Raw genomic sequence first — 14,943 nt, 5'->3', positions numbered from 1 at the left:
AAATCGTGTTCCCTCTATGACTCACACAAACTCACTGTAAGATGGCATGTGATCAGTTCTTCTTTTTATCTGTTATTTTTTTTTAAGCCTAGAGATAAACTGGTACGCTTCAAATAGCGCCGGCGGTCAGAGGTGTGTGGGTGCACACACAACACGTTGTGTCTGTCCTGTCCACCCAAAGACAGAAGTGGTGAAAACCTGTGGCAGGTACTTTTTTATGTTTTGGTGAAATAATCTGATCCCAAGAACAGTATCTTCTCTGCAGCGGAATGTTGACGTTACCTGAGGGGAAACAGACTGTAATATACAATGCATACCAGAGCCTGGTCTCCTCATAACCTCGTAGAATTTGAAGGTCTTCCCCTGGCATGCGCAGATATTTTATTTTAACAATATTGTCGTCCTCCTTGCGTTTTCATCTGAGAATTCATTAAATGGCAAGTATGTTGCACAGCTTCCTGTTCAGTACTTGATGGGGCACACAACATCAAAGCCGTTCCAAAGTCAGCATTAGAGGACTTCACTGTATGCCTGTAACACAAAAGAATCGATGGCAAAGCAAATATTACTAGGCTATTATCTAGGCCCACAGAGCATGTTTTCCTCCATTAGTGATTTAAATGTGTTAATATATATATATATATATATATATATATATATATATATATATATATATATATTTTTTTTTTATTCACAGTGTCACCTGTGAAGGTTGTCTTATCATGCTTTAAGAACATCTTATTCTGTTTCTGTAAGTCACAATGTGTAGCTTACTTCAGTGAATATCATCAATTCTGACCATCTAGGTTTAAACATTTTGGAAATTTACCACCATTTTAAAATGTCCTCAGTTTGAAACTCTCATCTCATCTGTCCATCAACTCAGCATGTGTCATACTGACAGTCATAATAAAGAGTATGCAACCCAGCATTTCTAAAGGTAAAGCATTAATGAGGGGCCACTCCTGCACCATCAGCTACAGCTGTTTATCAGTATTGTCTGACATGGTCTGACATGTTGTGACCGAGTGGCCCGGCCTTCACTCAGTGTAATGCAAACGACTTGTTGTGTTTCATTTGCAACTGAAATACTCTTGGTGACTTGTTTAAGCGAGGACACTCAATTGACTTCATGTGATCGCGCACCTCATAATATCAACCCAAATTGCATTAGAGGCCTTTGGCAGTGATGGGTGTTTAGCAGTCTAAGGAGACCTTGAGATTCTACTGTTTAGAAGGGAGTCCTACGCACTTTATGTACACATTCATAATATAATCAGATACACTTAATGTTTCTCTACTGTGTGGAACTATGCCTTATGAGACCTATGAAGCTGCAGCAGGAATGATTCTGTCCTCTCTGTTGATTAACCAAAGTCTGAGTTGCCCATTCACATTCTTTATCTGCGTTCTATTATAGAATGTCTTCATGTCTTCACCTCCTAATCTCAATCAGGCTGTGAGTAACTTGATGCTTTTATAAAGTCAAAGGTTTGTTCAGACCAAACCATACCGATTCCATTTCTTGATTCAGACCTGAATTGCTGTGACGTAATAAGATGTGAAATGTCTTATAGTATGTGCCTCAGCACACCGCTTCCAAATATCCTGGGAAATGTGGCCATGTAAAATGATACAATAGTCTGTCATTCCTCCTATTACTTTATATTGTGGTTTATAGAGGTTGAATGCCTAGCATTTTCATGAATACTTATTTATGCTATTATTCAATAACAGAGGAATCCACATAGGCTTTCATTAAACAGGTATGTGCAAAGGCTCTGAATAGGGTTTTTGGACATAAAGTTATTTTTAGAGGGTTATCTGTATGAAGCACCCTTTTGTTGGGAATAGCCTAAGCCTTGAATTTGACGCTCAGTCTAAAATCAAGAGACAAGAGACGCACGGCGTACGCCAGTGCTGCTTGTGGGATAGGACAATATCTCAGCCCCTTCATGTGGCTACAACTGAGGGCTGAGGCAATTCCACAAGTGACATCACTGCGCACTTAGCACAAGGTGGAGAACAAAACAAGGGATCCTCTTCAAAAGGGGGAAGAATTAAAGGGACACCAAATGTAAGCGGCTGTATTTTGTTTTGTGTGCGGAGGGGGTTGAAAGGAATTATTACCAGGATGCAGAAATCACCTGTGGAAGATGCCAACTGGTTGTCCAAATATTTCTTCTGGTAAGAGCGACGTTCATTTTTTTAATTATTTATTATTTATCTTTTGCCGGTTGGAATTTGATCAAGGAAAAACCTATACGTGCTAGTGCGGATGTCGTGATTATATAAACGTGGGAAGAAGTTTTTCTTTGCTGAAATCGATGTTTAGGCTACGTGCGTAAAATGTCTATCTGCCATTCATTTGGATTGTGAGGTTTTTGTGTAGCAGGCGACATGCCGTATGACACGGTTCATATCTCTGTCCATATTATTAGGAATTAGTCATCGGATGTTCCATAATAAACAACAGTAATCTTTGCCTGTACAGGAAGTATGACAAGTTACGGATACAATGGGACATTTTCTAATACCTCACTTCAGTGGCATTGTCATTTGCAATGTGCCAGTGTAACTCATGTGAAAATACATTTTGTTTGTGCCTGGCTTGACTGTGATGTAATGTAACATTGCTATGTTGGCTCTTCTTGCTTATAACTTACTACCCTACCACTGTCAAAGACCGAACAGTGATTTCAGTCTGTGACAAAACATTGGGAATTTCAGCTGTTCTCGTGACATTTCCATACACTGTTCTTTCAGGTGGACATACCCGATTATGAGAAAGGGTTTCACGGAGAGGTTAGGTCCTTCAGATGTGTATCAAGTTCCATCTTTTGACAGAGCTGACGTTCTCGCCGATCACTTAGAGAGGTTTGTATTTCCATTCAATGACCCAAAGGAAGTGGAGCTGTGATGTAGGTAGATGGTCACACTTACAAACGGCATTTGTTTGACCTGTTGCTTTGTGTGTTTTTGTGCGTCACAGATTATTCTCTCCAGAGAGTTTCAAAGTTTTGAAAAATCTGATTAACCAATTTCCCCGTTGAAACTGAATTGAACAGTTCAACAAGAAGCTCAAAAGTTAAATAGGCTATGTTATAGGTGCATAACATAAACAGACCACTCTTTTCAGTCACTTTTTCCAAAGATTAAAAAACGAATTTCCCTACACTGGTTAGATTCCTGGAAAATCCAGAATAATGAAACCAGAATTCCAAATGTAGAGGTGAGCAGAATTACACTGACCAACCCCCCCTCCTCCCCACACACACACACACACACACACACACACACACACACACACACCCCTCAGCAATGATGGACCCTAGTTGGACCCTAGTTCCTGTTATTCAGATGGAGTAAATGTCACACCTTTCAGTCAGTGAATTTGCAAGGTTTTTCTTTGTAAAGAGTTTCAGACCATCCCCCTAAATGCCATCCCTGTCTTTCTTCCCGCACTCATGCCATGTCCTACACACACTTCAACGTGTGTGTGTGTGTGTGTGTGTGTGTGTGTATTTACGTTGGGATGCCCTTTTATTAGGCACAAAGCACAACCTTTTAAAACCACTGGTGTCCCGGTGGGTGATAGATGGTGGCCTGTTTGTTTTAATCGGCCAACTCACTGGTCCGCCGGATAGTTGAACTTCTTTCTCAATTAGCGGAGAGACTCCCTCTTCACCTCACTGAGGTCACTGAGCTGTTTAATATGTTGACCGATCTCCCTGGTTATACCACACAATGCAAAACAATGAGGCTCGGCCATTTATACAGTGGAGCGAGATATTCTCTAATCCTGTTTTTTAATCGTGTTGTATTTTCTCACGCCTGGTAGAGAATGGAACAGAGAGGTTGCCCCTGGAAAGAAGAGTCCCAAGCTCGACCATTTATACAGTGCATGGAGCGAGATATTCTCTAATCCTGTTTTTTAATCTTGTTGAATTTTCTCATGCCTTGTAGAGAATGGGACAGGGAGGTTGCCTCTGGGAAGAAGAATCCCAGACTGCTCTTTGCACTGGCTCGAGTTCGAAGTTTCTTTTGGCCTTTCGTGATCTGTGGAATCCTTTTGTATTTGGGGGTATGTTACCTGCTTTGTATTTCTCTCTCTCTCTCTATCTCTATCCCTCTCTTAATCAGACACACACACACACACACACACACTGTCTCCTCTCTCTGCAACAGAAATAAGAGAGATGTAAAGCAGCAGGGTCCATCGTCCAATGCCGTTGTTAGCGCTCACAGACAGCCTTCCCCCGTGCTCACTCCCCATTGGCCGCGGACGGTGAACTGCTGGTCTGATGTGGCCGGGTGATCCATAGCTATGAACGTGCATGTGGCATGTTGGTGGCATTCTCGTAACTCCGTCACCTGAGGCTCGGGGGTCTTACAGCATCTCTTGCATAACTCCTCGCCGGGGGCTCACCCAGGGAGCAGGGTCTCCTCACTCTCCACTGGTTCTAAGATTTTAAACAGCTGTCACTGATATATATGTTAACTCTATTAGGGAAGAGATGTCCCCGGTATGTTCCCCTATGGGTAATGCATCCAACTGTTTTTCATGGCGGTCCTCCTCCTCCACACATGCTTATGTATTTGCAGGAAGCCTCGAAAACGGTGCAGCCCCAGCTCCTGGGGCGCATCATCGCCCAGTTCGACCCGTTCCATGCCCCCGAGCGGGCGCAGGGCTACTTCCTGGCCCTGGGGCTCAGCCTCCTCTTCACCGCTCGCTTCCTGCTCCTCCAGCCGGCCGTCTTCGGCCTGCACCACGTGGGCATGCAGATCAGGATAGCGCTGTTCACACTCATCTACAAGAAGGTAGAATACACACACACACACACACACACACACACACACACACACACACACACACACACACACGCATATACGCACACATGCACACATACACACATACACACACACACACACACACACACACACACATATACACACACACACACACACACGCACACACACACACACACACACACACACACACACACACACACACACACACACACACACACACACACACACACCCACGCACATGCAGATCAGGATTGAGCTGTTCACCCTCATCTACAAGAAGGTATAATAAACAGACACACACGCACACACATATACAGTACACACATGCATACACACACACACACACACACACACATACACACCCACACACATGCAGATCAGGATAGCGCTGTTCAATCTACAAGAAGGTACAAGTCCAACCACTCAACCGGTCCGCCAAGGTGGTGGTAGCGTAGTGAGGAGCTGGGCGAGCATGCAGCAGCCTGAAAACGGCCCTTGCAATATAACTGACATATGTGATTCTCTTTGGATAAAAGCGTCTGCTAAATGAATGCAAGTAAATGTAAATGCCATAAGGGCACACATATGCTCTTGTAGTATGCCGAGTGCATTCAGCCAGTGTGTTCACTGCTGGTTGTTGGACAGCGTTGCCTGTACATGTCTACCGTGGCTTTGACCTCTCTATGTTTGCCCTTGACCTTGACTTTGACCTTGACCTTGATCTTTAGACCCTGAAGCTCTCCAGCCGAGTCCTGGACAAGATCAGCACGGGGGAGCTGGTGAGCCTGATGTCAGCGCATCTCAGCAAGTTTGATCAGGCAAGTCTGTGAAACAACTCTAACAACTAGCTGCATAGCACCGTCATGTGTATGTCTACTACGGATTAAAATGCCTGATGGCATGACTCAGTTTTGCATGGGCACGGAGCTAATCATGATCTTTATAGTATCCCTTTATGTGTCTAATCATGTCATATTTCATAACCAGCCACAAATATTATGATTATTTTTTAACTAGACGCTTTACCGGAATGTATTTGTCAGCCTTTGGCAATTGAGAGGTGCGTCAGTAGTCTTGTCGTTACGCCAGAGGCGGTTGCGTATCATGCGTGGCGTGCTTCCCGTGGAGAAAGCGTGGCTGAACTCTGGATTCCCTCGGGAGTGTAGAGCCAGGGTGTTGAATGTTGATACACTTTGCAAGTGCTCTGAGGCAATTATCACCTGTACTTCATGTGGAGGCTGAGCCCCCCTGGTCTCTGAGAAGGGCCACACGGCTCTCTCTCCTGCCCTTTTTTAGGGACCTGTGTGGAGGGACAGGATTTGCCATTCCATTTAGGAATTAGACAATGTCTGTGTACAGTATGTGTGTGTGTGTGTGTGTGTGTGTGTGTGTGTGTATGTGTGTGTGTGTGTGTGTGTGTGTGTGTGTGTGTGTGTGTGTGTGTGTGTGTGTGTGTGTGTGTGTGTGTGTGTGTGTGAGAGAGAGAGAGAGAGAGAGAGAGAGAGAGAGAGAGTGTGTGTGTGTGTGTGTGTGTGTGTGTGAGAGAGAGAGGGAGGGAGAGAGAGAGAGAGAGAGAGAGAGAGAGAGAGAGAGATAGAGAGAGAGAGAGTGTGTGTCTGCATGTGTTGCCGTGATTGGGGTGGGCGTGATTTGCTCGTTTGTTTGCGTCTCTGTCGGAGAAGTGTGTATCATAATAAAGGCCTTTTTTAGAAGAGCCAGTGCAGCCTGATGGCCTGGCTGGCAGAGAGAGGAGAGCCCTATTGGATTGTGTCTGTTTGCTTGGTATGCTGTGTAAGAGACAGTGAATACAATACCACACACATGGATAGTGCAATGCTCTTGATCCTCACCATGCTGTGTGTTGGATCATTTACCAGAACATTGCCTTGTGTTTATATATATACAACATAAACTGTATATATATATATATATATATAAAAAAAACAACTATATATATATATATATATATATATATATATAGTTTTTTATTATTTATTTATTTACATATACACAATTATTTGCTAAAACAATTTAATTATGTTATTCTGATTACAGTTTTTAATGTTTTATTAGTAAACATTACTTCTAGAAACATAAGCTATAAAACTTTTAAGCTTCAAAAGTATTTTGCTGTTGTTTGACAGTACAGTATATACTGCATATCATTTCTGGCAGCTAACATTGGTTGGTGATCTGTGTGTTCTTCACTTTGTGGCGTGCGGCTGTGATGGTGCTAACGGTGGCGTTTGCTGTCTCCCTTGGCAGAGTATGGGCATGGCCCACTTTGTGTGGATATCGCCGCTGCAGTGCATTCTCAGCGTTGGCATGGTGTGGGAACTCATAGACGTCAATGGCTTCTGTGCCCTGGCTGCCATCTCTCTGCTAGGCATCATCCAGGCCGGCCTCTCGCACAAGATGGGCCCTCACAAGTAAGTCACAGTCCCGCACCATGTTCTTGTTGGTGGCCCACGTACACAGCTGAACACCAGAAGGGAATTTAGGAACTGGCATTTCACCTCACTGTTCAATTGAAATGGTTAAGATTTACAACCAGCAATGATAGCACCATAAACAGGTTACTTGGTAAACCACATGACAGGGCCCATATTTTCATAATATTCAGCAAATTAGCTCTTACCTGAGTCTACCTGTGTAGTCGTTGTACAAAACTGACTGAGGTTTTGTCAGGTAAATGAATTATATCATCACCTAACACGATATTGCACAATATCCCAACTTCTGTTTTCAGTAACATTCCTGTCAGAGGTGCATTCCTCTGGGTTTGCCGTGTAGATAGGTTTGGACAGGTAGCCCTCATCTGCACACCATATCGGCCTTGTGTGGGCAATCGCACTCCGAGTACCTCTGAGAAATGTAAACAACACAGGCATCACACGCTAGCTGAGAGGATCATTGAATGGCAATTCATCTCCACTGTCAGCCAGCTCGACTGAATGGGGCCATTATCAAACTCAGTCATTATCTTCTCCTGATTTCCTTAAGAAAAAAAATAATATTAATAATTAATCGTAATTGCAGACAGATCATCTGTTGGATTTGGCAGGAGTAAAAGTGAAAGAACATGTTTTCTTGGCTCCACTCTGATGTTTTGATTTGTCTTTGTGATACTAGGGCACAGAGAGCCAAGCTGACGAGTAAACGGCTCGCCTTAACCTCTGATATCATGGAGAACATTCACTCAGTGAAGGCCTATGGATGGGAGGAGATCATGGAGACTATTATCAATAACATGAGGAAGTAAGAACCACTCATCATCTCACTGCTGGTTAGCTACAGCAGAACAGATCTTAAGTATTCCACCTTGACTCCTTTATGTGTTTGACCATTTCTTTGATGGCACATTTCCCATGTTTAACAGCTTACAGTATCACAATCACTTCCTGCCTTGTACATTATTTGACTCCATGTACTGTTTTGTCACCCCCATTTTGGTCATGATTTTTATTACAGAGTTTGTTTGCAAGACAAACATGTCTCGTTTATGTATCACCAATATTCATACATGAAAACAGTTCAAAGTGGCTGAAATAAAACTCGTATTCCACCCACGTTTATCGTGGCTGACCTCGTGTGTGCAGGAAAGAGGTGAAGTTCACGCAGAAGATCGGCTCGCTGCGCTACTTCTACAGCTCGGCGTACTTCTTCTCGGCCATCTGGATCATCGTGGCGGCGGTGGTGCCTCACGCGCTGAGCCGGGGCATCATCCTGCGCCGCATCTTCACCACGCTGTCCTACTGCATCGCCCTGCGCATCACCGTCACCCGCCAGCTGCCCGCCTCCATCCAGATGTGGTACGACACGGTCGCCCTGCTGAAGAAGATCGAGGTGCGTCTCCGCTCTCACATGCTTTACAGTACATCAGGGAGAAGGGAAACGAATATGTTGACAGATCCTTCCTCCACTCTTAAAACGAATGTGTTGGAAACAACACAAACTGTGTTGTCCCTATCTGGACACAGAAATGTGTTAAAAACAACACAAGTTGTCTTATTTTCAACACATTTTGTAGGCCTATGTTTTTTTTTATTGTATGGGTGTGAGTGAGTGTAACGATTAGTAACAAAGGCATACTATTTAAACATTTTTGGGTGCCTGGACATGGTCAAGTCATTTTATAACATAGTTTTATGACACGTCTATTCCACATGACTAAGAGTATTAGGCTGTTGCCACACTACGTTGACATACACCCTACTCATTGTGCTGAGTATTTTTCTGCATGAATGGCTGCCCCATATCTCTATTATGCTGTCACGTACTGTATCGTTTCTCAATGCCACTGAGGTCACACTACACTGTCAGGAGTGAAAAGCCTACTCCACTCTGCTGCTGCTAATTGTTGCAGCAGACGCTCTGTGAAGGGAACAACTCGGAACGGAACACAGTTGCGTGCCTGGTGTAGCCTCCCGGTAACGTTCACAGAGCTTGTGAGAGCGTTTGGTCTTTCACTCAAGTAAAAAAAAAACGAATAGCCTGACTGAAGGAGGGAAACTCCTGCCAGCCGTGCTGTCTTCGAGGCCGAGAGACTGACTCGCCTCAGGCTGAGTCTTATCACCGATCGCACTTGCGGCCGGAGGAACGTGCTGTGTGCTCGCTTGTTTGTGCGCCAGTGTATCCTTCACGTGCTCAGAACAGACGATTCCCTGCATTCTTACACGACTGTTTGTACTGTACTTTTGAGGAAAGGAGGGATTGGTGGTGTGGCGAATCCCCTGCCCACACGCACACACACACACACACACACACACACACACACACACACACACACACTGTGGGGTGAGACTGATAGGAGAGCAAGAACTCCAGAAGTCGCTAGTTTTGCTGAAATAAATGCTTTGTTGTTTCCACTTTGTTCACATGCCAAATTTGCTCACCCCAGGATTTTCTGAGCAAGGAGGAGTACAAGGTACCGGAGTATAACCCGACAGCCACTGGGCTGAAGCTCAACAATGTAACAGCTTCATGGGATGAGGTATGTGTTGACAAAAACACTCTAGTCACCCAGACACTTCATGCAGACACTTCATGCACATGCCCATTGAAGACACATGAACATGAATGAAATGCATACACAAATAGTCTAATTTCCAGACATTCATGACACATTGTTATTAGGTTTAACAGTTAACACTTCGCTGACATATTTCCATATTCCATATTTGACGTACCCTGCCATACAACCTTGTTTGTGTTTACTGGGACTAAGTATGTGGTGTGATTACACACATATGCTTTGTCACACATATCTGACATGCGTGGGTGGGGGGGTGGGGGGGTGGGGGTTAGGTGATTAGTACTTAGTTGTTGTCTGTTTCAGTTCATTTGAATGTGAATTGCAATGTGTATCTGAAAGGAATACAAACACATAAAGCCTTGAAGAAGTCAAAGGTCAGCCAGACACACCCCGCCCCACCCTACCCCACCCCACCCCGTCCCCCTTTTCTCTTTTCTCAATGGTCTGACTGGCCTTACATCACATCACTTTACTTCAACACACACACACACACACACACACACACACACACACACACACACACAGACACACACACAAACACATAGCAGAGGGAGAGTGAGAGAAGCTTCACACACAGACACACGTACACATGCACATGCACGCATGCACACACACACACACACACACACACACACACTCCTAGCCCTCTCCCTCCAGCTCATTTATTCTTGCTGTTAACTACGTCATAAATGACTGAAAACAATATTGTGAAACAGAGTACTTGTCTGTGTAAGCACTAAAAATGCATTTAAGGCTTCAACCCCCCTTCACCAGGGCCTGCGTCCTCCTACACATGACAGCACATACACCAGGCTCATCTCTGGCCCACTGAGATCTGTAGATCTACAATAGAGCTCCAGTATTGCCAAGAGGTTCATAACGGGAAGTTTGAATGTTGTGTGAATAGCTGTGTAAAGAGCTCAAGTGGGCACTTGTGGTTGTTCGATTGTCTGTGATGCACTGAATCAGAGAGAATGAGAGTATCCCCTATAATAAGACATCACTTAGCGTCTTTGGGGATCCTACTCAATCTCTCCACGATGAAAGAGGCCTTCCACTGATGATGTTCTCTTTGTTTACCAGGGGATCGGGGAACTGTTCGACAAGATTCGGCGCGAGAACAAAGAGAAGGAGAATGGCCACATGAACGGGGACGCCGGGCTCTTCTTCACCAACCTGTACGTGACGCCCGTGCTGAGGAAGATCAGTCTGAGCCTGGAGAAGGGCGAGATGCTGGCGCTCGCCGGCTCCACAGGCTCTGGGAAGGTACAGCAAACCGCAGTCACATCTATCTATCTATCTATCTATATATATATCTATCTTATCTATCTTATCTATCTATCTATCTATCTATCTATCTATCTATCTACTATCTATCTATCTTTCTATCTATCTATCTATCTATACATCTATACATCTATCTATCTATCTATCTATCTACGTACCTATCTACAGGCCTGATAGAGTTCAGGCATGGTGCCTGAATTCAGGCTTGAGCTCGGCCATGTACGATGTCAAGAAAGGCTGTTCTCTATATCATCTTTCCCTCTATCTATCTATCTATCTATCTATCTATCAATCTATCTATCTGTTTATCTGATAGTTATAGATAGTCTCATTAATGGCACTTACATACAATCAGAGTTAGAATCTGTTAGAATCAGAGTTGTGCTTCCCAATGAGGGAATACTGGTTAGACTGCATACTCTGTGTGCTTCATGAATGTTGGCTGTGTTGCAGAGCTCTCTGCTGATGACAGTATTGGGGGAGTTGGTTCCATCGGAGGGAACCATTCGCCATAGTGGCCGGATCTCCTTTTCACCCCAGACCGCCTGGATCATGCCGGGCACCATCCGGGACAACATCCTGTTTGGCCTGAGCTATGACGAGTACCGCTACAAGAGCGTCATCAAGGCCTGCCAGCTCGAGCAGGTAGCTAGCCGTCCCCACGGGCCATCTCACTGCCCTACCCTGGACCTCCTCCCTCTCTCTCGCTCTCTCTCCCTCTCTCACGCTCTCTCGCTCTCTCTCTCTCTCTTTCTTGCTCTCTCTCTCCCTCTCTCTCTTGTTTCTGACCTTGTCTCTATCTGTCTGTTCTCTGTCTGTTCTTTCTCTGTCTCTCTCCTGTTTCTGACCTCTCTATCTGTCTGTTCTCTCTCTCTCTCTTGTTTCTGACCACCTCTCTCTGTCTTCTCTCTCTCTCTTTCTCTCTCTCTCTCTCCCCTCTCTTTCTGTCTGTACCTCCTCGGTTCCATAGTACTAATCTCCCAGAGCTTGTCCTGGCACTTAAACTGAGGGTCTTTGTCTGGTGCGGAATTGTGTCCGATAACCCCTGAATGCCTCGATCCACCCCTACCTGAGCTCTCCTGACGCATAATGGGCTCATCGGATACCCCCACGTGGAGCGGGCGCGCTGAGAGATGGGCCTGGCGTGGGGGGCAAACCTGCGCCAGCCTGCCGACTCATCTCAGCTCGGACCGGAGAAATGTCTCGTGAAGGGCGCCCGGCCCCAAAGACTCCCCCCCCCCCCCGCTTAGGGCCACCCCAGTGGCAGGAGGCTGACACACACACACACACACACACACACACAGTACACACAGACACACACACACACACGCACATATACAGTACACACACACACACATACAGTATACACACACACACACACACACACACACACACACAAGCTGCCCCCCAATCCACGGGCGATGTCATCCAGGAATGTGACAGGTTGTGTGGTTGCGGCCTCACGTGTTGGCCTGCTGCAGTCTCTATTTTCCTATCTGCTCTCCCTTAGCTGCACTGTTTGTCCATAAACACAGAGTTGTTTTCACAGCAAACAACAGCAGTGTGCCGTATTGACACCCACTCGACAACAAAACACTGATTCCTGGCGGGGGTTGTCCAAACTAAAGCCTCCTTGAGCGGCCACTTAGATAGAGAGAGACACATCAAAACATTCAAACAGCAACACTCTCCGCGTGTCTAAAAAAGCCCTGATGGTCCCGTGCACTCCCACACACACACACACACACACACACACACACACTCACACCCTCACCCAGTTCTTCATTCTCAGAGACAGCTAGTCTCATGAACTTATTTGTAGGTCTTTAACAAATCAACACACAACAATGAGTGGAGGAAACGCCCGCTGTGGCCGGCTCTGTTTTCTGTAAGGACCTTTGTGCCCGTAGTCTTGTCCTTTTGTTTAGCGGCGGTCGCTAGCGCAGCAGCCTTGACTGGCGGCTCCCTAGAGCCGTAAACAGAGGCATTTTCCCCCCCTTGCACGCCAGCAGCCGTGGGTTTATTTGTGTGCTTTTGTGAGACGCGCAGTGCCCATCTGTATATGTGTGTGTGTCTCTCTCTCTTTCTCTCTCTTCTCCTCTTCTCCCTCTCCTGTTTGTTAACAATCCGCTCTGTTCATTCTGAATGCCTCACCGTCACCGGACAACAGCGCGCCACTGCCAACAGGTAGGCTTTGGGGGTGCTCTGCTCTGCTTTAAAACTCACTCACTTTCACTCTCACTTTCACTCTCACGCTCACTCTCCCTGTCACCTCGTTCCCATTCATTGTCAATAGTCATTGCCGGCGTCACACTCACTCACTCCCGCGTGATGCGCTGTGGTGCCATCCTCCCTTCCTCCTGTGTTCCATCGGCATTGTTTTCAGTCTCCTTTAGTGTGGGCAAGGGCACGAGTGTGGGCCAAGGACACCATGCTGCAACACCTGAGTGACCTCATTTTACCAACCTCATTCTCGGAACTGATTGTTATTACCGGAACTGATTATTATCTGTTATTATTAAAGTTTTTATTAGCGTGTTATCACCTTTAGTTATTGTGTATGAAACAAGATTTATTGCATGCAGACAGGCAAATAAGCAGTCCCTGGCAGTCAGTGTGATGTAGTTATTTGGGTCCTTCGTCTGCGCTGTGTTTGCCTCTCTCAGTGTCAGCTGTAGGGAGCGGGAGGAGCTCCAGTTGTTGTGGCTGGCTTGGCTGTGGCTGAGATGATGGTTTGTTTTGCAGGACCTGGCTGCCATGCCCGAGAATGACAAGACTACCCTGGCAGAGGGAGGACTCAACCTCAGTGGGGGCCAAAAAGCCAGAGTGGCTCTTGCCAGGTACGAAAACACACACACACACACACACACACACACACACACACACGTACATACGCACAGACGCGCGCGCACACACACACACACACACACACACACACACACACACACACACACACACACACACACACCACACATATGCGCACACACACACACACCTGAGCATCTCTCTTCACCTCAAACAGGCTCCTGCACCTGCTGGGGTCAAAGGTTGTTCTGGTTCAGATTGCACTGTTTTATGGACTGTAGAGGACCAGGGTCTGGATAAGCCACTCTCATTATGGCTGTCCACACTTTACATATGACTAATAGCTGGCAGGTAGTTCCCCTCCTCAGCTGTTCCTCGTCTCTGTGGGCCTTTGAGAGAGTGCACCCTTAATCACTCATAAGTCATATCAGTGACATCCACATTTCATCGGAAGGTCTCCGCCCGTCACTCTTGTGTTTGCTCTAGGCTGTGATGAATTGCTGTTTTTATTCAGTTTCTTTTTTCCCAGGCTCACTTGGGCTGTGTGGCCGTATTGTGCAAACAATACAACATGCAATATATTTACCCTCGTGAAAATGAACCACTGAATATGGCACAGTCTTTGCACTTAAAAAGCTGTGGGTGTATCATGGTGCGGTCTACTATCTCCAGGCTGCTGTTATTGCCTTAGATTGTATGCACTTTGAGCATTGAGGTTACCTGCACTGTGCAAATGTTTTTTTGCTGTTTCCTTACAGGGCCGTGTATAAGGATGCTGATGTCTACCTGCTCGATGCTCCCTTCACCCACCTGGATATTGCCACAGAGAAAGAGATCTTTGAGAGGTCTGTGGACACCTTTCAGGGGCCTATTAGGTTCATATGTCAGTATGGGAGATGACAGGCTCGTTGTTTTGAGCCCCCAACATCGTCTTCCTGGCAGCGCTGCCACTGTTGACTTAAAGGCACTTAATCCTACCCCTAACCCTTACCCTAACCCTAACC

General features: G+C 45.8%; 1 protein-coding gene across 1 annotated transcript in view; it reads left to right on the top strand.

Moving 5' to 3' along the window:
• Window positions 1–2,004: 2,004 nt before the first annotated feature.
• Window positions 2,005–14,943, top strand: part of cftr (CF transmembrane conductance regulator) — a 28,790-nt gene continuing 15,851 nt past the window's right edge. Inside the window, exons 1-13 of the mRNA XM_062547179.1 lie at window positions 2,005–2,187; window positions 2,767–2,877; window positions 3,967–4,084; window positions 4,606–4,821; window positions 5,541–5,630; window positions 7,078–7,241; window positions 7,945–8,070; window positions 8,412–8,658; window positions 9,713–9,805; window positions 10,931–11,113; window positions 11,588–11,779; window positions 13,880–13,974; window positions 14,698–14,784. Coding sequence (XP_062403163.1) covers window positions 2,135–2,187; window positions 2,767–2,877; window positions 3,967–4,084; window positions 4,606–4,821; window positions 5,541–5,630; window positions 7,078–7,241; window positions 7,945–8,070; window positions 8,412–8,658; window positions 9,713–9,805; window positions 10,931–11,113; window positions 11,588–11,779; window positions 13,880–13,974; window positions 14,698–14,784 — 1,775 coding nt within the window. The 5' untranslated portion in view covers window positions 2,005–2,134. The remainder of the gene's footprint in view (window positions 2,188–2,766; window positions 2,878–3,966; window positions 4,085–4,605; window positions 4,822–5,540; window positions 5,631–7,077; window positions 7,242–7,944; window positions 8,071–8,411; window positions 8,659–9,712; window positions 9,806–10,930; window positions 11,114–11,587; window positions 11,780–13,879; window positions 13,975–14,697; window positions 14,785–14,943) is intronic.

This window comes from Sardina pilchardus, chromosome 10 (assembly GCF_963854185.1).
Source record: "Sardina pilchardus chromosome 10, fSarPil1.1, whole genome shotgun sequence".
Classification (NCBI taxonomy): domain Eukaryota; kingdom Metazoa; phylum Chordata; class Actinopteri; order Clupeiformes; family Clupeidae; genus Sardina; species Sardina pilchardus.
The sequence above is the reverse complement of the archived record's forward strand: the minus strand, read 5'-3'. Positions and strand labels throughout refer to the sequence as shown.